At 43.6% G+C, this 22329-nt stretch overlaps 1 protein-coding gene across 2 annotated transcripts; it reads left to right on the top strand.

Moving 5' to 3' along the window:
- Positions 1–316: 316 nt before the first annotated feature.
- itga2b (integrin, alpha 2b) lies at positions 317–22293 on the top strand. 2 transcript variants are annotated; one of them, XM_076997175.1, is made up of 30 exons: positions 317–579; positions 2128–2249; positions 2453–2550; positions 2938–3094; positions 3419–3468; positions 3960–4005; positions 4754–4876; positions 4997–5041; positions 5147–5190; positions 5297–5359; positions 5561–5613; positions 12587–12798; positions 13417–13602; positions 15153–15198; positions 15330–15434; positions 15803–15858; positions 16313–16464; positions 17467–17571; positions 17695–17762; positions 17987–18134; positions 18394–18486; positions 18623–18702; positions 18853–18942; positions 19268–19373; positions 19698–19850; positions 20156–20272; positions 20551–20667; positions 20813–20914; positions 21036–21158; positions 21538–22293. In XM_076997175.1, exons 1-30 carry the CDS (start codon positions 380–382, stop codon positions 21652–21654), a joined length of 3177 nt encoding a protein of 1058 aa, XP_076853290.1. In that variant the 5' UTR covers positions 317–379; the 3' UTR covers positions 21655–22293. The 2 variants fall into 2 exon arrangements, with proteins under 2 accessions (XP_076853290.1, XP_076853291.1); XM_076997176.1 differs by lacking the exon at positions 18853–18942.
- Positions 22294–22329: the final 36 nt, after the last annotated feature.

The raw sequence follows: 22329 nt of genomic DNA on the forward strand, positions 1-22329 counted from the left end.
ACATTATGTATGGAGTGACATATTTTCTTGCATTTTCTTGCATTTCTTGATATTTGATTCTACTAGATGTTGTCTTACATTATCTATACCTTTGTTTCTCCTTAACATGAACACAGACTGTTGTACATCACATATACATGTCCGTAGTCTAACAATAAAATACGCATGACAACATACGAAGAACACATCCTCATGACTCTTGTCACTTTTATCTCAAGGAAACATGTTGTGTCACAGACCAAACTGAGGCCATTGGTGGTTGCGAGCCGTTTTCCTGTGTGAGACTCACATATAGCAGCCGTCTAGCGGAAGCAACTCTCCATAGCTGCCCTTTCGTGACTGGCTGCAGCAGACTGTGAAACCGAGGCGCTATCGAGCAATGCTGACCACACTCCTGCTGGGGAGGACGGAGGGAGCGAGAGACGGCCTGCTCCTCCTCGCTCTGTGCCTCCCAGCCTGCCTTCTCCCTCTCCAGGGAAGCTGCTTTAACCTGGACCTGACCAACCACACTGAATTCAGCGGGCCAGAGGGGAGTTACTTTGGCTTTTCTTTGGACTTTTATCAGTCAAGCACAGGGACGTAAGTGCCACTGCTGTCAATAGAGCTAACAGCATTCTCTAGTTATGTATATAGTATGCATATGTATGTATATGTATGATATCAACCAAATATTTCTGTGACCAAAGCACACAGAATCTGGCTTCAGGAGTGCATAGTTCTGGCTTCAGCTGTCCCTAACTTGATATTTTTTTCAGTGCAACACACACTCTTTATTAGGTACACCTTGCTAGTACCGGGTCGGACCCCCTTTTGCCTTCAGAACTGTCTTAATTCTACATGGCATAGATTCAACAAGCTGGAAACATTCCTCAGAGAGTCTGGTCCATATTGACATGATAACATCACACAGTTGCTGCAGATTTGTCTGCTGTTCATACATGATGCGAATCTCCCGTTCCACCACATCCCAAAGGTGCTCTATTGGACTGAGATCTGGTGACTGTGGAGACCATTTGAGTACAATGAACTCATTGTCGTGTTCAAGAAACCAGTCTGAGATGATTCGCACTTTATGACATGGCATGTTTCCTGCTGGAAGTAACCATCAGAAGATGGGTGCACTGTGGTCATAAAGGGATGGACATAGTCAGCAACAATACTCAGGTAGACTGTGGCATTGACACAATGCTCAATTGGTACTAATGGGTCCAAATATCCCACACACCATTGCACCACCACCAGCCTGAACCGTTGATACAAGGCAGGATGGATCCATGCCTTCATGTTGTTGATGCCAAATTCTGACCCTACCATCCAATCTTCTATTGTACAAATTTTGTGAGCCTGTGTGAATTGTAGTTTCCTCAGTTTCCTGTTCTTAGTTGCACCCGGTGTGGTCTTCTGCTGCTGTAGCCCATCCTCCTCAAGGTTCGACGTATTGTGCATTCAGAGATGCTCTTCTGCATGTCTCGGTTGTAACATCTGGTTATTTGAGTTACTGTTGCTGTTCTATCAGCTTGAACCGGAGGCCATTCTCCTCTGACCTCTGGCATCAACAAGGCATTTGTGCCCACAGAACTGATGCTCACTTGATATTTTCTCTTTTTTGGACCATTCTCTGTAAACCCAGGAGATGGTTGTGCGTGAAAATCTCAGTAGATCAGCAGTTTCTGAAATACTCAGACCAGCCCGTCTGGCACCAAAAACCATGCCATGTTCAAAGTCCCTTAAATCACCTTTCTTCCCCATTCTGATGCTCGGTTTGAACTGCAGCAGATCGTCTTGGCCATGTCTACATGCCTAAATGCATTGAGTTGCTGCCATGTGATTGGCTGATTTGACATTTGCGTTAATGAGCAGTTAGACAGGTGTACCTAATAAAGTGGGTGGTGAGTGTATATGAAATGCACACAGCATTGAAGGTTCTGCTAGACTAACATACTGACATATGGCTACAGTAGCATATTTAATTATTAATGCATTTTCTCTCTACAATTATTTTTCAATCACATATCTATGTACTTATACTATGAAATGTTCAAATCTGTGAAACTATTATCAATCTAATGTAAATAGGGTGGCTGAGAGCGTTGATATTGTGTCACACATTGTGGTTTCTGTGTGTAGTTTCAGTGTTGTGGTGGGGGCACCGAGAAATGACATAGGCACCTCCCAGGGTGGTGCCGTCTTCCTCTGCCCCTGGACACCAACCACAGGACCATGTGACAAACTGGGCTTCGATCACTCAGGTCAGCGTAAACATTGTGTAACAAAGAGGAGTAACACACCCCCCCCCCCCCCCCACACACACACACACACAGCCATTACCTATCTAGTATGACAGATCTCTTCTACAACCCTTGCAGTTTAACAATGCACACAAATGCCTCTACTCAGAAAACCATTTCCAAATGCTGTAAACTGTAACATAGCATTTTTAACTTCTCATCAGGTGACCAAAATATTACGTTTAATAATATGCTCCTGACAACCCATAAAACTAACCAATGGCTGGGCGGGACTGTCCGGGTCCACGGGACCTCCATCTTGGTGAGTGGACTGCTTGGTAACATCTCACCATCCTTGAGTCTCGTGTCCTCTCTTCTCTCCCATCTACCTCTCATTTACCTGTGCTGTGTTCTCACCAAGCCTAGTGCACTGCAGATATGAGCACATTCCTCGTGCTTTTACACTAACGAGAGGCTCACTAATTAGTGCACCAAGTCAGGTTCACCGCAGAGGTGCATTCAAACCTGAACTGGGAAATGCAAAGCCTGTTAAAACGAGCCACAGAACCTGCTGTGCCCCGAGTTTGGAAGAGATACGAGCACGTTCAGAACATGTATCGCTCCTCGCATGCGAGCACAACGTAAAGCACCGACATAATGTTGCTCGGCCTGCGCTGTTCGCTGGATAAGTGCTGCGTGTCTCCACCAGGCCTGTGCCCCTATGTTTCACTGGAACGTGATCACAGCCAAGGACGAGGCCATGAACACCCCCGTGGGGAACTGCCAGCTGCTGAACATGCTTACTGGAGAAGTAGCAAACTACGCCCCCTGCAGGGGAATCAAAGTGGAGTCGAGCTATAAAGGCCGTAAGTCTCAAGGATTCTCTGTAGCATAGCCTGATAAACAACCCCCCCTCCCCACCACCACCACCATGCAGTTATTGTATAAATGCCTTTTTGTGGCTAATTGCCATTAATTATTAGCTGTTGTAGTATGAGAGTATCAGTAATACTAATACACTAATGGTGTTTGAAATGCTTAGAAAAATATTTACTTGGTGACATTCTTTTTTGCATAGCATGAAACAAGATGCTAATGTCGAAAGCTCTTGGTTATGTAGCACATGACCCTTTATTAACTGCGTCCCACATTGTACATTCGCCAGAGGCCCAAATGTTCTTCTCTTTCAGGTGATGACTGGCGCTACTGTGAAGCAGGATTCAGTTCTGACATCACAGAGGTACAAAACAGCCTTTATTTGAACACGTGACTCTTCTTTAAGAGGTGATTCAGTGGCATCCTGTAACACATTTTACCTGAACACACGACTCTTCTTTAAGAAGTGATTCAGTGGTATCCTGTGACACCTTTTACCTGAACACACGACTCTTCTTTAAGAAGTGATTCAGTGGCATCCTGTAACACCTTTTACCTGAACACACGACTCTTCTTTAAGAAGTGATTCAGTGGCATCCTGTAACACCTTTTACCTGAACACACGACTCTTCTTTAAGAAGTGATTCAGTGGCATCCTGTAACACCTTTTACCTGAACACACGACTCTTCTTTAAGAAGTGATTCAGTGGCATCCTGCATCATCCATTTCCCGAACCCTTTCGCTCCGTGGCTAACTTCACAACCCATCTCAGATGCCTTCAGGAAAGCCATTTAAGGGGATGTTGTTTTGTTGAAGGATCCAGTGCACATTTTCTCTCCTGCTGTTTGCTGTAGGATGGCAGGGTGATTCTTGGTGCCCCTGGAGGCTTTTTTTTCCAAGGTAAAATTTATGAATGAATAAAACAATGAATGAATGTATGGAAAAAAAACTTATGGTTATGAGTTAAAGAATCAGGTTTCACAAATGAGTATATAGTATGATGTTTTGTAAATAAGAATAAGGTGGATAATATACTTTTTATTAATTTATTAATTTATTAATAAATAGCATTTATTAATGCTACATTTTTATTCCTTTTCACAAAAGGGCTGAATATGTTCTAATCCTGCTAATCCTCATTTTTTATTTTAACTGAAATCAAAATTATTTTGCATCTGGAGCCATGTTTCCTGCTTTATAATGTCCTGTTTAACACACCTGCTTAATGATGTCCTGTCCTGCACACCTGCTTTATAATGTCCTGTCCAACACACCTGCTTTATAATGTCCTGTCTTACACTCCTGCTTTTTGATGTCCTGTCCTACACACCTGCTGTATGATGTCCTTTTCTACACACCTGCTTAATGATGTCCTGTCCTGCACACCTGCTTTATAATGTCCTGTTCTACACTCCTGCTTTATAATGTCCTGTCTTACACTCCTGCTTTATAATGTCCTGTCCTACACACCTGCTGTATGATGTCCTGTTCTACACACCTGCTTAATGATGTCCTGTCCTGCACACCTGCTTTATAATGTGCTGTTCTACACACCTGCTTTATGATATCCTGTCCTGCACACCTGCTGTATGGTGTCCTGTCCTACACACCCAAGCCTGTGAGCTGAAGGGTTCTGGGCATGTTTCAGGTCAGATCATCACTGCGCCTCTCCAAAGTATCAGGAGCAGTGGCAGGATCTTCTCACCAAAACATCGTGTGATGGGAGAGACCACATCTTATGAGCAACGTGGGAATTATGACTTCTATCTAGGTAAGACATCTGACAGTATCTTAAAAAATATATATTTATTTTGAGATCTACTGAAACTGGAATGCTTGTAAGTTTTAAACTTGTGATTCAAAATAAAATGACTTTATATGTCTCTCTCAGGATACTCTGTGGCGACAGGGCAGTTAGATGCTGACAAAAGCATAGGTGAGAGAGTGTTGCTCTTATCAGACTGAGCTACCTTGAACATCACATTCAGTGTGCTCTCTTGTGTTGTCCCTTCCACACTCAGATTTTTGTATTTGGTTTCAGACTATGCGGTCGGTGTCCCCAATGACCTAGATACAGCTGGTTCAGTAAGTGTACCCTTGTTCTGAACTTTTCCAGTGAGTTTAATAATAAACAATCATTAACAGCACGTGCAACGAAATAAGGCTGTTCTGGCATTTGTTTATTCTGTAGGTTAAAATCTATAGTCACACTAGGGCTCATCTCAAAGTCATAATGACTCTGAAGGGTTTTCAGGTGAGTCACCTCAGTCTCTGGAATATTAATTATACTATTAAATGCTAAGGCCCAAAAGAACAAGCATGTGTCTGTGTCTGTGTCTGTGTGTGTGTGTGTGTGTGTGTGTGTGTGTGTGTGTGTGTGTGTGTGTGTGTGTGTGTGTGTGTGTGTGTGTGTGTGTCTGTCTCTATTGGCCTGTCGTCTGTGTGTCCTCCACAGGTAGCGTCCTATTTTGGCCACTGTGTTGCTGTGACTGACATCAACAGTGATGGGTAAATTACCATATTTCTAAGTGTTCTTGTATTTCACTCGTGCTTTTACTCACTATTGACATCAGCATCAGTCATCATGGATTACAGATTTCGTTGATTACATCTGAGTTTAGTATAAGTATGTTGCTGGTTTTGCACCCTCAAATGAAACATGTATGTCTTCTTGTTTTGTGCAACTTTATTCTGTTAAACCCACGGCTCGGTAATACAGCATATTCAGTTTTCAACCAACTTATCGCTTGCTTTGTTTCTACGCATCCCCCCACGAGCATTGCTTCCCATCAACCTGTTCGTCATTCTTAAAGAGATATTTCAATATTCTCACGTAACTTATTTTTTTCTTAAACAATGCATTACTGATTATGAAATAAATGTATAATCAACATAAAACAATGTGGTTGGCTTTTTTTTTTTCTTATAATATATCCGAGTGCTACACCCTCCCCCACTAAAATAACAAAAATGTTGACAAAACATTTTAACATTTTGGAACTCAGAGTGCATTGTTACCTTCAGCTTCTAACACTGACCGCACTCGGATGCCACTCAACACTACACACCAGATGACTACAATTGCATGTGTACAGGGTAGTTAAAATAATTAACACTTCTGCTTCGGTGTATTAACTTAAATAATTGGTACATTGGTAGGCCTCCCAAGTCCATTAAGTCACATATGACTATATCTACCATTCCACCTTCTTAAATGCATCCACATTAAACATGCTCCAAATGTAGTACAACCATTTACATATTACCTTGTGTTACCTTGTAAACACACTTCTTTCCGTAAATACATCAATGACCTAAAAGTGTAGCTTTAGTCACTAGAAATACATTTCTGAAAAATGACTATTGTTATTGTACCTCTGTTTCAAATGAATAAAGAAACATTTTCAATTAACCTTATCTGTAACTCAGAACAATATCAGAACAATATTTCTATTTTTCGAAAGATGTGAAACTAGGTTTCCCTAACTCATCATAAGTGAGAATGTACTTTGGTCGATGTGTTCTCGTGGAACGTCGTTCCTGCTCCACCTTATAATCATCCTCTGAAGAAGCATTAATGTCTGTAGACATCTCAGGTTCAGATGCTTGACTTTCAGAGTCTGTGTCATCATTTTTCCCCGTGTCTAGTTCATGCATGTCTTCTTCTTCGAATCTCTCATCCCCTCGACCGTGAGCCATTGCAGAGACGTCTTCATCCTGAAACTGATTTTGTTCTTGTCTCTCAGTTTGTGTCTCTACTACAGGTTTACTTGATCTGGGTTGAAAGACTGTGGCATGTGGACTGAGGCTGGTCGTTTGGGTTTTATGGGGGATCCACACAGAGTACTCTTCTTCACTACAACTGTCAGAATCCTCGTGGACACTGTCCTTGGTTTTGTGCGCTTGTTTGTTTACCCTTGTTCCCTTTCGTTGGTGCTTTTCTCTCGACCCTTTTGAGTCTAGTCCATCGATAAGGTAAGGACAGGGTAGTAAGAGATTTCTGTGAAGGACTCTTTCCCTCCCTTCACCATCTAATGGTGTTATGACATAAACTGGGCTATCTTTCCCTCTTCTTTCTTTGACTATGTGTATTTTGTTTTCCCAGTAAGCACGTATTTTACCCGGTCCTCCTCTTTCCGAAAGGTTTTGGACAAGCACGTGATCTCCCGGTCGCAGTTCTGAACTCCAGACTTTCTGATTATAACCCTTTTGTCCTCTCTTACATGCTTTTCTCATGTTTTCTTGTGCAACACTGTAAGCTTCCTGCATTGACCTTTGCCATTTCTCTGCATAGTCTTGATGGGACTGTGACGGTGTTTGTTCTTTTGGAAATAATAGGTCAATAGGTAGAATTGGCTCTCTTCCAAACAACAGGAAAAAGGGTGAGAATCCCGTTGATTCATGAACTGTTGAATTGTATGCATGCACAACTTTGTTCAGATAGTCTTTCCAGTTAGGTTTCTGAGTCTCCTCCAGTGGTCGGAGCATACTGAGTAAAGTTCTGTTAAAACGTTCAGCGGGGTTAGATTGAGGATGGTAGGGGGTTGTCCTCGAATGTTTTATCCCACTGTAACTCTGCAACTTCTTGAACAACTCATTCTCAAATTCCTTTCCCTGATCATGGTGGATTCTGGCAGGGTATCCAAACCTCAGAATGAAGTCATCAAATATTTTGCGTGCTGCTGTCTTACCAGACTTGTTAGGCGTAGCATAAGCCTGAGCAAACTTAGTAAAGTGATCTACTATCACAAGAATATACTCAACTCCACCTTTGTTTCTTTCTAAATGCAAATAGTCGATTGAGATTAACTCAAAAGGTGTGGAGGTCATAATGGTTTGTAGTGGGGTCTTAGTCTTCCGGTTGGGTTTCTTTTGTTTCAAGCAACGGCAGACTTTTGTAACATAATGTTCGATTTCTTCTCGCATTTTTGGCCAAAAAAATCTCTCTCTGGCTAGCGAGATCATCCTGTCCCCACCTAAATGACCCATTTCCTCATGAAGCTGCTGATAGATCAGTGGCTTGAGTTTAGTGGGAACCACGAGCTGGTTTCTGGTATTTGTCTTTCGGCGTAGGACTCCATCTTCGTACAGGTAAAGATGAGGCCACTCTCTCAGAAGTCGTTTTACTTCAGTTGACTCTTTTACCTTGTCTCTGTACTTAAGTCTTTCATTTTTCTGCTTTAGTGTGATTACTCTTTGTATCACATGATCTCCTTGTTGACTTGCCTGAATGTCTTTGACTGCTACTGACTCAACTGGAGTTGTAGAAGTTAACTGTGACAGCACAGCTACATCGCATGTAATAGCTGATATCCAGTCAGTATTACCATTGTAGTCTGCTTCAAGTCCTTGCCTTACTGCAGTTATGTCAGCAGGTTTGCATTCCTCTGTGCATTCTGACATTATCCTGTCCATTTGTGTTGGTTTACGAGATAGAAAGTCAGCATCCCTGTTAACCTTACCAGGTCTGTATTTTAAAGTGAAACAGTAATTGGCTAATTCTGATACCCAGCGATGTCCTACCGCATTCAGTTTGGCACTTTTCATCACATATGTGAGGGGGTTGTTATCACTGTATACTGTAAAGCGCACCGCATGAAAGAGGTCATCTCGGAATCGCTCAGTGACAGCCCACTTCAAAGCTAAAAATTCAAGCTTCCCTGAGTGAAGTCTGTAATTTTTCTCGGTTGGAGTGAGTGTACGTGACCCGTAACCGATCACCCTTAATGTTCCTTCCTGACGTTGATATAAAACAGCCCCAAGACCTTCCTCTGACGCGTCCACATGTAACACGAATGGCTTTTCGAGGTCTGGGTATGCCATTACTGGTGGGTCTGATAACGCGTCTACCAGTCTTTCAAGCACCTGCTGATGTAATATTGTCCACACTATTGGCTGAGATGGTGGCAACTGTGGGGACCTTTTCTTTAATTACTTGTTCTTTGTCTTTGGATGTGATAACAGGTCATAAAGCGATTTTGCAATTCTTGAGAAATCAGCAATGAACGATCGGTAGTAGCCTAAAAAGCTTACAAGGGATCTCACTTCTCTGACTGTTTTGGGGTTTGACTTTTTCAAAGCTTGAACAGTCTCCACTTCTTTTGGGTTCATGCAGTATCCATCTTTTGAAATAACACGGCCAACATAACACACTTCCCTTTTAAAGAAATCACATTTCTTTGCCCTGAGTTTGATCCCACATTCCCTTTGTTTTTGTAAGACTTTTCTCACATTCTCCACATGCTGGTCAAAGTCTTTGCTAAAAACTAAAACATCATCAAGGTAGGGCACACAGATCTCATCCCTGAGGTCCCCAAGGCAACCTTCCATATACCTCTGGAAGGCAGCCGGTTAGTCCAAAAGGGATCCTCAGCCACTCATAGAGACCCCACGGCGTGATGAAGGCAGTGCATGCTCGGCTCTCTGGACTGACAAAGCCTTGGTGGTAAGCTTTACCTTGATCTAACATGGTAAACCAAGAGTTTCCGCCAAGATTTTCCAGAATCTCCTGTATTCTCGGAATGGGATGTCTATCAGGGTGTGTTTTCTCATTTAGCTGCCTGTAGTCTATACAGAGTCGGATGGTAGAATCTTTTTTTCTAACAATTACTATTGGTGATGAGTAAGAGGATGTTGAATGCTGTATCCACCCTCTACTGAGTAGATCCTGGATGTGCTTCTTCACTTCCTGATACAAATGACGAGGGATGGAATTGTATGTTTTTGTCACTGGACTATTGTCTTTGAGATGTATCTTCATTTGCAGATCAGGTATGCATCCTGTGTCCCATTCATCTTGTGCAAAAACATCACTTTCCTCTCTCAACATTTTACTCACTTTCTCTTGTTGTTCAGTTGTTAAGTGTGAAATATCAACTGGCGGCTCCCATGTTTGTTCGTCAGTTTTCCCTTCATTTGCCAGCGTCACTTTTGTGTCAGTTGTGCCTAAATGTTCATCTTCCCTTCGTGACTCATCCGTGTCTACTCCTACGTCATGAATTCTGTCCACAGTGAATAGTGAGCCAAGTATTGTCTTGTTGTGTAGTCTGATGTCTCTGTCTGTCTGGTTTTCAACTACAACTGAAATAGCATTTCTCTCCTCACCTGGTAGATGCACCAGTTGTTGTCTTATGTGTAATCCTTCTGGCCATGGTGTGCTTTCATTTGGTTCTAGCATTGCATACTGTCCATTTAACACGATTTTATTGGGCTTCCCACAGATTACTTTGAACATTTGGCATTTGGGAATGATAACATCATGTCTTCCTAGCTTTGCTATTTGACTTTCGGACATTCCTCTGTCCGTGCTGAGCACTGAGAACACAGCTTTGGAATCTCTATTTTGTTGACATTAATCGCGGGGTCTTTCTTTTTCCGACAACCCATAGCCCAATGCTCGCTACTCCCACACTTGTAGCAATGTGTACATTTTCCTTCTGGATTTGTCTGCTCACATTGTCGACATTTTCTGGGGCTCCTATTAGCGTTGCTTGCATTGTATGGCTTATTTTTTATGTTTTTGTCCCCAGGATCTTCTTTTCTCTGGGTAAGGCTAGCGACCTGTGTGGTAAGGTTTTGGATAGCATCACAAATTACTTTGTTACTAGCCTCCAGTCTTTCCACAATGGGGTTTGGCTTAGTTATCTGTTTTTTTTTCCTTGTTTGCACCATCACTCTTTTCAGTTTTGTAGTCCTCTTCCTGAACTGCGGTTATTCGAATACTCTTCTGTCTGGTGGACAGTTTGGCCCTCCTTTCAAGTTCAACACTGTAAGCAGCACTCATTCTTTCAAGGAGCTATAGATGCATCCTGCAAGTAAGATCTAATATCCACTCTTACAGCGTCGTCTTGTAATCCGGTCAGGATAGTTTGTAAGAACTGTGTTTGCACAAGCTCAGGATTGTATTTCAGTCCTGCTCTGGCTCTGTCGGATGCAGATAGAACTTTCTGTCTCAGATCCATGATGCGTATAAGAAACTGAACAGGGGTTTCTTTAGGCTCTTGTACTGCACGGGTTAAGGCATGATAGAGCTCTTTCAATAAAGTGTGTCCTAAGCACTTGTCTGAGGGAGTTTAAAGATAATTCTGCTCTACTCTCAAGGTAACTTTTTAATTTTACATCAGGTGCAATGGCTTGGATCACTGCCTCAACAATCTCACCCTCATCATATCCTCTTTTTAGTCCACGTTCAATTTGTCTTTCAAGGATCATGAAGTTCAGCTTATACTTTTGTCCAACCTCACCAATTTGTCCAATAATTCGGAAATCTTTTCTATATATTGGGTGTAAGCTCGATTGGTCTTTGGCTTGTAATGACTCTCTCTCTCTGAACCCACTAAGCTGTTTGGTCTTTGTGGTGATGAACCTTGCGGAGTTATACCCCGTTGTACCAGCAGAGGGTGCGCAATCGCTTGTTGCTCAACGGCATTCTGTTCGACATTCTGCGAGGCATTTGACGAACCACCGACGTTTGTTTGCTCCTTTAAGTTATCGATAAAGTCATTACATGTTAATAAAACAGACAGTCCATCGTCCTCTAAGGATGTGACCTCCACGCTTTCCAAGTGACCAAGCATTCTCCTTCTTATTAACCGACATGATACTCTTACCTCTTCACTCAGCTCCAAGCCTAGCACTTCGCTTACGGCATTTAGCTCTTCCAGTGACAGTGTAACTAGCTTTTTCTCAATATCGGTTAACAAAGATTCCCACTCCATGATGCTTGACCTTCGGCAGTTTCACAGTTTGGAGGGATGAGTGTCCATTTCTTCGTCAGATATTTTATTTTAGCTTTTAATTTTTCTTCGCGGGAATGGTCGCTTACATTGCTAGCGTTTTTTTTTCTTCTGTTTTTACCTCAGTGTCGCTGTGCTCTACTTAAAAACTTTTCTTCGCTGAACACTTTTGCTTTTTTTTTCTACCAGGCAGAAACACCAAAATTTATGTTGCACCCTCAAATGAAACACGTATGTCTTCTCGTTTTGTGCAACTTTATTCTGTTAAACCCACAGCTCGGTAATACAGCGTATTCAGTTTTCAACCAACTTATCGCTTGCTTTCTTTCTACGCATCCCCCCCACGAGCATCGCTTCCCATCAACCTGTTCGTCATTCTTAAAGAGATATTTCAATATTCTCACGTAACTTATTTTTTTCTTAAACAATGCATTACTGATTATGAAATAAATGTATAATCAACATAAAACAATGTGGTTGGCATTTTTTTTCCTTATAATATATCCGAGCGCCACACTGGTCATTAGGAGGTTTCAGAAGCCTAATTAAAAATAATTAACTATTTAAATAATTAAATAATTAAGTTCCCTACACTAACTGACTAACTTGTTGGCTTTTTGCTATATAGTGTGATGCTGAAGCTTGGATGCATGAACATGACCGACACATTTCAACACATCATTAGCAGGATGCTAATTTGGCAGCGGGTCTTGAACAGCCTGTCTCTGTGCTACATCTGCTCTCAGGAAAGACGACATCCTGGTGGGTTCTCCTCTCTTCATGGAGAACCTCTCCACCGACAGGCTACGTGAGGTCGGTCAGGTCTACATCTACCTGCAGACGGAAGACCATAAATTCTCCCCTAGACCTGAACAGACGCTGACAGGGGTCCGTGTCTACGGCCACTTTGGCATTGCTGTGGCTCCATTGGGAGACATCGACCACGACGGCTTCAGAGGTGGGACCTGCTGCTGACAAAGGACTACTGTACACCAGCAAACACAGCAGAGCAGGACCTGGGTGTTCCATGACAGCTGTTCCATGCTGAAGCCCACAATGAGAACCAGCATGGATCATTATTTGAAATGCCTGAAATTCATCTTATGCTGCACAAATTTTCCCATTCAGTTCAGAGAAATCTTTTTTCTTTATTAGAAGAATCATCGTGCCTCACTTAGATGCCTAGTCACATTTTTCTTACTGTCAGTAAATTAGTGTCCCGGGTATAAATGTAATTTTAGCAAAGTAGGTGGTTCACAGCTCCAGCTGGGAATGCCAGACACAGCAGCTGAAAGCTGAGTGTCTTCTGATTTCTATGAGTTCAATATATGAAGTGGTTAAAGCCATATTAGCAGCTACCAGCCTCATGAGGACTCTGAACGGCAATGCGGCACCAAAGCTCACATTTCCCACAATTTACCATTAGCACGTTATTACACCCAGAGTTCTTCCAAGGTGTCTATGGTGCCTCTTTATATAATTGTCCAAGAAAATTGGATTTTGCGTTCCTTTTCATTTACGGTCCTTAATGTTTCCTCAGAGGAAACTTGATCTCCGATCTCCGGTTTTTTGTCAGATGTGGCGGTGGGTGCGCCAGGCTCTGGAGAAGGAGGCCTGGTCTTCATCTTCATGGGGCAGAGTGGAGGTCTGAATCCCCAGTACACACAGGTCATTGTGAGCCCTTTCAAGCCTCCACGACCAGAACACGCCTTTGGCTTCAGCATGAGAGGGGGCACGGACATCGACGGCAACGGATACCCAGGTTTTTGTTCAGAGAGCTGCAGTTGGGAGTGTGTGTGTGTCTGTGTGTGTGTTTGGGGGCTGTTTTTGCATCTGGTAAACAAACTAAAGAGCCAAATTAAATGACTTTCTCATCTCCTGGCATTTGGAGAATCTCAACTGCCTCTAGTTCTCCTCTAGCCTCCTCTAGCTCTCCTCTAGCCTCCTCTAGTTCTCCTCTAGCTCTCCTCTAGCCTCCTCTAGTTCTCCTCTAGCCTCCTCTAGTTCTCCTCTAGCCTCCTCTAGTTCTCCTCTAGCCTCCTCTAGCTCTCCTCTAGCCTCCTCTAGTTCTCCTCTAGCCTCCTCTAGTTCTCCTCTAGCTCTCCTCTAGCCTCCTCTAGTTCTCCGCTAGCCTCCTCTAGTTCTCCTCTAGCTCTCCTCTAGTTCTCCTCTAGCTCTCCTCTAGCCTCCTCTAGTTCTCCTCTAGCTCTCCTCTAGTTCTCCTCTAGCTCTCCTCTAGCCTCCTCTAGTTCTCCTCTAGCCTCCTCTAGTTCTCCTCTAGCCTCCTCTAGCTCTCCTCTAGTTCTCCTCTATTTCTCCTCTAGCTCTCCTCTAGCCTCCTCTAGCCTCACTTTCTAAGTGGTCTTACCTTTGTTCCACCATTACCAGGTTAGCAGCACCCCTCCTGAGAGTGACATGTTCACCCCTCCTGAGAGTGACATGTTCACCCCTCCTGAGAGTGACATGTTCACCCCTCCTGAGAGTGACATGTTCACCCCTCTGTAATGTTCACGGAACGGATCTAATAAGACACAGACAATGTGCTTCGGTCGCTGTCTGGCGTGCATGTGCCGCCAACTCTTTATTGTAGTTAGAACTGTCACACTCTGGCGCATCTTGATTACATCATTAACCGGTGTATTCCTGGCTATACCCAGAATACTACACCCTCCTGAGAGTGTCATGTTCACTCCTTCTGAGAGAGTCATGTTAACCGTTTTCCTTTTGTTTAGTCCCATACCAGAAGACATGAGTGGCCATCAGAAGTTTCTAAGGTCGCACTCATATTTCTGCTGAATTTTGCTTCCACTAAAAGCTTGTTTCCCTGTGCCCCATGGGGGAGGTGGAGGGTTGTCTGAGCGGCACACCAGATCCCGTTTGAAAAGGCAGTGTTAGTCAGTGGCCCGCCCCTGGACAACGGCTCTCAGGCCTGCAATGGACATGACAATGCTTTCTGACATACAACACCTCAGGTTCCCGAGAGCACTCTTTGTCTCACTCTCTCTCAGGCAGTGCATGACCTTTTGCAAGGACGTCCTCCAAACACACCAGTCGTCCCCTTTCAAAATGCCCCGTTTTCTACCACCTGTTTAGTAGACCAGCTTGTTTACTTAATAAACTATAAATGTTTATATAAATAACTAGCTCCCTAAAAGTGAACTGATTTGCCAGATCGTTTGTTACCATTCATAGATCGATACTATTGGCATTCTTTTAAGCTAAGCCATTGAAAGTATTTTTTTAGACACAATTGGACTCTGTACTGTCTACTTTCCTTTTCACCTCTCAGCATCTTCTCTATTGTCCCTACAGATCTGATCGTTGGTGCTTGGGGAGCAGACAGAGTTGCTGTATATAGGTAAGACCTACGAATTCTCCATTCTGGGCCCTTGCAGAATTTTAATATAGACCAAGTATCTCCTCTCTAACTGTGTGTGTGTGTGTGTGTGTGTGTGTGTGTGTGTGTGTGTGTGTGTGTGTGTGTGTCAGAACAAAGGCTGTAGTGAGGACCAAAGCCCAGCTTTCTTTCTTCCCTGATATTCTAAACCCGGATGACAGATTTTGTCAGCTGGACAGTGGTCTCCTGGTCTCCTGGTAAGCGTCAGGTATTCCACGAAAAGTGCAGCTGTCGGGCTTCAGCTTTCTAGCAACACACATTTGGACAGTCAGCCTGCTCTCTCATTGGCTGAGCTAATCTGCCTGCTAATATCCGATTAGTGGAAATAGTGTGAAGATTATAGTAGACATTGGGCAGTATTCATACATGATGAAATGTCAGTAAACGTTTATAGAGGGGGTGCTGTGGGATTCCTGTGGGAACCTGAGCTCCTCTACCACACTGGTACGTGCTGAATAACTAGGCAGAATTCCTAGCAGCTTTACAGAATGCTGTTTTTAAAATCCATCTTCTAGAACTCCTTCCATCTCCAGTGCTGTCTTTATTTCTTTCCTTCTTGTTTTAGTTTTAACATCATGATGTGCATTAACGTGTCTGGCAATGCAATACCAGAAGAGATCGGTAAGCATGTTGTGTAAAAGCCCTTTATATGGTCCATGTTGGTGACACCATGCACGTTGCGTGACAGGAGCTCTTCTCTGGAGAGCTAACGTCCTGCAGAAGAAAGCTCCTGGCCTCTGGTACAGAAGACACCCTGCGGCAGTAGTGGCAGAGTTATTTTGTGGCTGTAGCAATTGCCTGCAATTTTGCTGTATTATTCAGTATAACATCTGTGTACCTCCAGAAATGCGATCTATTGCCAGCGCTTGCAAGTAAACAAAAACACTAAGAAAATGTGACGTTACGCCTTCAAATTCACGATTTTTTTATTTTAGCGAAATACCACATTAAACCAACTCTAAGGTCTCGGTGTAGTTTCAGAATGCTCACGTCTTCAGCGAAGATGAGGGTGTAGAACGAGGAATGATGTTCTATGTGACTGATTCTAAAGTGTCTCCAAATGCGTCTCCACCAGTATTGAACATAGACCTTCAGCTGGATACGCTGAAGTCTGCCATGGCCAAACGTACTCTCCTCCTGGAGTCTGCTCAGCCACACACACGCTTTCAGGTCTCCATTAACAGAGATACAGGAACGCTATGCAGGAACCTTACCGCCTACCTGCTGGTAGGTTTGCTTAAAGTCCATTATTTATTTTGTTATTTGTGACACATTCTTTCATCCAGACCAGTCCATGGCTGCTGGACTTTCTGGCTTTAACACATAGTTTCCATATCAGATCAGCTGTCATTCTGTTTCACAAAGTCAGTGGAAGTGTCCATATATACTGTATATATAAACATGCTCTGGATGAAACCGAATCTGACCTTAGAAAGAGACCATTTCAATTATGCATTTAATCCCATTCTTAAAAGATGTCACTCACACTCAATCACTCACTCATGAAAGAAAAACAAAGAAAAACCAAAAAACATGTTAAAAATACTGTTTCACTCCTTCATTATTTTTTAGACATTTTCTCATGCCCAGTGAGCAGAGCTGTTGTGCAGTGCCATCTACTGGCCAAGCAGAAAATACCACCGCAGCTGCACCTCTTGATGAGCTCAAAATGTTTATGTGTAACTCATATGTACCTCATATATGTGTTAAATGAGTAACGTGTGTCATGCTTACTGGAGTAGAAGACTAATATAGGTTTTTTGACAAAATATCACACCACAAATTGCACCACCTTTCCTGTCTGTTACTTTTGGTGGTGTTGATGGATCAGACCAGACCAGACCACCAGTGCACAGCCAATCATATTGCCCACAGCCAATCATACTGCCCACAGCGAATCATATTGCCAACAGCCAATCATATTACCCACAGCGAATCACATTGCCCACAGCCAATCATATTGCCCATGGCTGAGTTTATGTATTATGCAAGTCAATCTCCTGATATTCTCCTAACTACAAGCAGGGTGAAGTGGGCTGTACGGCATCACCAGCATTATCTGTGGTTTTGTTTTTTTTGAAATTGTATGATTTTAATTTATAAATTTTATTTATTCATCTATTGTGGTTTCACCACAACCTTATAAAAAAAACATTTAGCTGTTTCTTGTGAGTTTCAGAGTCTATATGGTCTATTTGTTAAGATTGTCTCTTGTCTTTAAAACCGAAGGCTGAGTTCAAGGACAAGCTGAACCCCATCATCATCTCACTCCACTACAGCTTGGCCACGGTCCATCATGCTTTGCTGCGTGGACAAAGTGAGGTAGTGGCTCAGGTGGGATCTGCTGGTATAATAGCATGGAGCATGTGCTCAAAAATGTACATACTCTAAAACAGATAACGAAATCGCTCTATATCTCTCTCCATCTCTCCCTTTTTTTTCTCTTTCTCTTCTTAGACAGAGATCATTCTTGACTGTGGTTCTGATAACATCTGTATCCCTGATCTGAAGCTAGCTGCTACGGCGTGAGTGTTTCTGAATCAAAGACGCATCGAAACTGACTGACTGAAGTAACTTAATGAAGCATAATGAGCCTTCTTCTAACATGTCCAGCAACTGACCACATTTGTCCACAACGATGAACCCAACATCCAAAACCAAAACACACATTTGCCTAAAGTGAGAACCAAACAGCTTCTTTTCCCTGCGGGCCGAGTGCGCTCCCCCATGTGCTGACTTTCACCCACAGGGCCGCGGAGGCACTCCTGATCGGGGCCCACAACCCGGCAGTCCTGCTGGTGACTGCAGAGAACCGAGGCGAAAGTGCTTACGAGACAGAGCTGCATGTGCACCTGCCTGCTCACACGTACTACCAGGGTGCGCAGAGTGACGGGGAGGTGAGTCTCTCGCTGCTCTCTTGGGCTGCTACTCTGAATCAGCGCAAGCACACTCCAGAGGGTCAAAGGTCACTAACCGGAGTAAAGCACCCTCTGAGCGTGTGCGAGTGTGGAAACGAGTTCTGTAAAGCTAGGGTGCCAAGATAGGCAGTCTGCAAAACCGTGGAGATCTTCAAATGGAAGTGAAACGCAGCACGTTCTGCTGTTGTCGGTTGTTTGAAACCATGGATGTGCTGTGTTGTTTGCATGCGGATTCCAGAGCTCCGGTCTTCTGCAGTGTGTGCCTAGGAAAGAGAACGGGTCGGTCATCGTGGTGTGTGAGCTGGGCAACCCGATGAAGGCTGGCCAGAAGGTAAGCCAAGCCACTCCATTCTGAAGAGCCATTTGTGTTAACATCAAGGGCCTTCCTGTTTTCTTCTCAGATTATCACGATGTGCACTTTCATTGTCTGGAACATTCCGTCAATACTCCACTGGTCTTTGAAATAGATCCAAGCTGGCCTGTCCTTCAGTGTGGGTGGTCTGGAGGATGTGGAGACTCACGTGTCCTTCCATTTGCAAATTAAAAGGCAAGAGTGTCTTTTTATTCCATTCAAGTCTCTGAAGACTTGCCATTAAACTATTTGATGTCAGTCTGGAGCTTGACGTCCAGTTGCTAATGTGATGTTCAGACCGAGAAAGTGTTCCTTGAGTGTTTGTGTGTCCCACGTTAAATGCAGCAAATCCACCAAGAACACTCAGAACCCTTACAGTGTCCCCGTGGAGGTTCAGATTCCTGTTCAAGCTGTGGTTTCCCTGGAACTTCATGGGTAAATGGGTAAACAGTGTTGTTTCTGAATGTTTGCTGGTTCATTTCAAGTTTACAGTTCATTCTAGCCTGTTGTTATGCACTATAATGCAACCAACCAATTATATTTGTTTTTGATTGTTTTAATGACTTAAAGCTTATTAAAACTGAAAGCAGATTTATTAATGATCTATTTATTAATTGAGGTAAGTAATGTCAGCTAAGGAGCCCTTAACGTAAAGTGCTGACTGTTAACACTGAGATGATTGTCTGTGATGTTACAGTCAACCCTTGAATGATTTCTCATCACTTACCAGCTTGGCTTATTGAGTTCATTTGTTTTGCAGGGTCTCCTCTCCCATCGAATGTGTCCTGCCTATTTCCAAATGGGAGCCCAAAGCTGACCCAGAGCGTTTGGACGACGTGGGCCCACTGGTGGAACACGTGTACGAGGTATCACCCGACTCGGAGAACAACACACCCTCCTTCAGGACTCACACCACAGTAGCTGTTCATCAAAGATGCCGCTTTCTTCTCACGGCCATTAAGTCCAATGAGGAAAAAAAAACCCTCTGTGGGACCATAGAAGCTTTTAAAACAGATTAATGGTGGCAACATACAGTAGCATGAGGCGTTTGATAAATCTATGAAGGACTGGCTTCTGCAGACCGTGTTTAGGGTTGTATTTCATGCGAGGAGGCCAGCGCACGTCTGTGTGAGGCTAAGCTCTCGCCGCAGGCGCCGCCATTACAGCCCCTCTCTCGCTCGCCCCCGCAGCTGAGGAACAAAGGCGCCAGCCCGGTCAACGTCCGCCTGCAGCTGCGTTTCCCCGTTCAGCACAACGGCTCTCGCCTGCTCTACGTCTTCGCCAACGCCTCGGAGGAGACGTTCTCCTGCCGCACGGACCACTCCGACATCGACCTGCTCGGGGTGAGAGCGCCCCCTGCTGTCTGTAACCCTCCTCACCGTCTCAGAGGCTCTCGACGTTTTCCACCCCCGCCACACAGCCACGGCATTACAATAAAACTCGTGTTTGCAAAATGTCAAACATATACCTCATATAAATGTTGTCAGACGGTATATATTCAGTACATACTTGAATATATAATGAAAAGACGCTGTGCAACGTAAGGGTGCATATGCTGTAAGGGCTGTATGGTTCTCAGTAGCCTGCTAAGACCACACTCTGGACCACACTCTGGACCACACTCTGCCGTTTGTGTTCCTGCCCGTAGCTGTTGGAGCCAGAACCCACTAACAGTACTGTGATCCCGAGTCACCACGTCAACAAACGTGACATACAACAGCAGGAAGATCACACTGGGCAGAACCACGCTGAAACCGTTCATGTGGTAAAGATCCCTCAACCACACAGCACAGCAGAGACTTTTATCTGTGTACTGTAGTGCCACACATTACGTGTAGATTTGCTTGGGTTTTTTGAATTGCTGTAATAGCTGCAATTACAGATATGCACCAACAGGGGGGGGGGCGAACATTTAAACTATTATGTTTCTGTTGTTGCTTATGGGAGGTGCCATTCAGCTTTGATATCCGCTTTAAAGGCAGCACAGGTCTGTTTCTGTGCAAGAAGAGCTGAGTTTGACTATGAAAGTCTGTCCTTGCTCAGAACTGTTCCAACACGGAGGAGTGCTTGCTGGTCACCTGTGAGGCTGAAGGCCTGGCCAGTAACGACAGAGCAATAGTGCGGGTGGCAGCCCGGCTGTGGGTGCACACCTTCTTACAGGTGAGGAGATGACCAGGCCTGCTCACGTGACTGGTCAGGTGACATGACAGGACGCTTTCAAATCAAGGGACATTGGCTCTATTTCATTTTTTGTTAAATAAATACATATATGACAAACATCTGTCTGTCTTTTTCGCTTTCGCAGACGCCATATGTGAACTATGTTCTGCGGTCCACTGCCTATTATGAAGCAGTAGACGCCCCTTCCAAGATCCAGCCAAAGGTACTGCCCAGCGGCCATGCAGAGGTAAACCCACCACACTCACACTTCATAGACAGATTCACCAATTAAGGCAGGTTAATTAACCAGTCTTGAGATTTCTGTTCTGAATAATAGAATTTCAGACATTACCTCTGGTTTTTGATAGGCACACACTAGTGTGGTCTGGATGCCTCCTGGTGGACAGGCCAGAGTGCCTATCTGGTGGATTGCAATATCGTTCTTTGCGGGACTCCTGCTGTTGGCTATGCTTATCATCATTTTCTGGAAGGTACTTACATGTTTTAAACACTAGAGGGCGTTGTGCCATAATAGCTGACACACTGATGTTGGAGTTGTGATCATAGACCGTATATATATACAGTCTATAGTTGTGATATAACAAAAAAATTATCTTATACAATGTCTCATCAACAAATGTATCAAAACGAATTACAAAAAATATTTATATAAGTGTATATTCATATAAAATATGATCAGCTTTATAGATAAATACATTAAAAACGTATATTTTGAAAACATTGTGCTTATTATAACCGTTAACACATCGACTGCAGAAACAGCTGTTCAAAGTGGCTAGAATAAAAAAACATGGCAAGCAAAATAACTTAATTGGTTACATTATACCTCTGTGATTACTGTGATTGCAGCTGGGATTCTTCAAGCGGCACCGCCCGCCAACGGACGCCGGTGCCGACGACACCACGACGGAGCTGAACGCAGGGCGACCGGACGCGGGGCAACCGGACGCGGGGCAACCGGACTAGCCCGTGTGGCCCTTTACCAGGAGAAATTAGAGTAACACATAATTGTGCTTCGATAACTGCAAAACTTCAGTTTTTTAAACATCGGTTATATGCTTTGCTGAATAAATGTTTAACTTTCTTGCTTATAATTGTACTATTACATTATTCATTAATTTAATTGCGTTCTTGGCCCAGTCCGAAAGGTGAAGGCAATTATCCGGTTTACGGTTCGTTAGCTATGATCAGTCACTTTAGATCAAGTTCACTAATGTCATCATGTACCAGACAATAAGGACAGATTGTGTTTTGCACGGCTGATTGCTTCCCCAATGTCGAAACACACACAGTGTGCATGTAAAGGACAAGTCCAGCACAAACCGGACCAGCTAATCAGCACTGATTAACGGAGGTCCAGAATGGCCAGACATCTAACAAACGAAGCCGTGGAAGTAATGGGATATTAGTGTTCTAGGTTCGGTCCCGTACTAATGACACTTGCATGAGAACTTTGTGCAATTATAGTCTTTCACCAGAAGAACCATGTCTATCTGTCTTATCCAGAACGACTTGCATATGTATCAATATCACAGTGTCCATCATGCCATTATTATTAAACATACCAACAGCACTGGAAAGTGCAGTTGAAAATACAGTGGAAAATCCTGCATGTTCATGCTTGTCTTATTTCCCGGGGGC

This window comes from Brachyhypopomus gauderio, chromosome 2 (genome assembly GCF_052324685.1).
Source record: "Brachyhypopomus gauderio isolate BG-103 chromosome 2, BGAUD_0.2, whole genome shotgun sequence".
In the NCBI taxonomy this organism is placed as follows: domain Eukaryota; kingdom Metazoa; phylum Chordata; class Actinopteri; order Gymnotiformes; family Hypopomidae; genus Brachyhypopomus; species Brachyhypopomus gauderio.

What these genes read in the sequence shown, in the direction of transcription:
- itga2b (XM_076997175.1), top strand. Translation starts at nt 380, where the DNA reads ATGCTGACCACACTCCTGCTGGGGAGGACGGAGGGAGCGAGAGACGGC. An exon ending in GACAGAGTTGCTGTATATAG is followed by an intron (nt 15,199 to 15,329) that starts GTAAGACCTACG and finishes TGTGTGTGTCAG; the next exon opens with AACAAAGGCTGTAGTGAGGA. An exon ending in AGTGGTCTCCTGGTCTCCTG is followed by an intron (nt 15,435 to 15,802) that starts GTAAGCGTCAGG and finishes TTCTTGTTTTAG; the next exon opens with TTTTAACATCATGATGTGCA.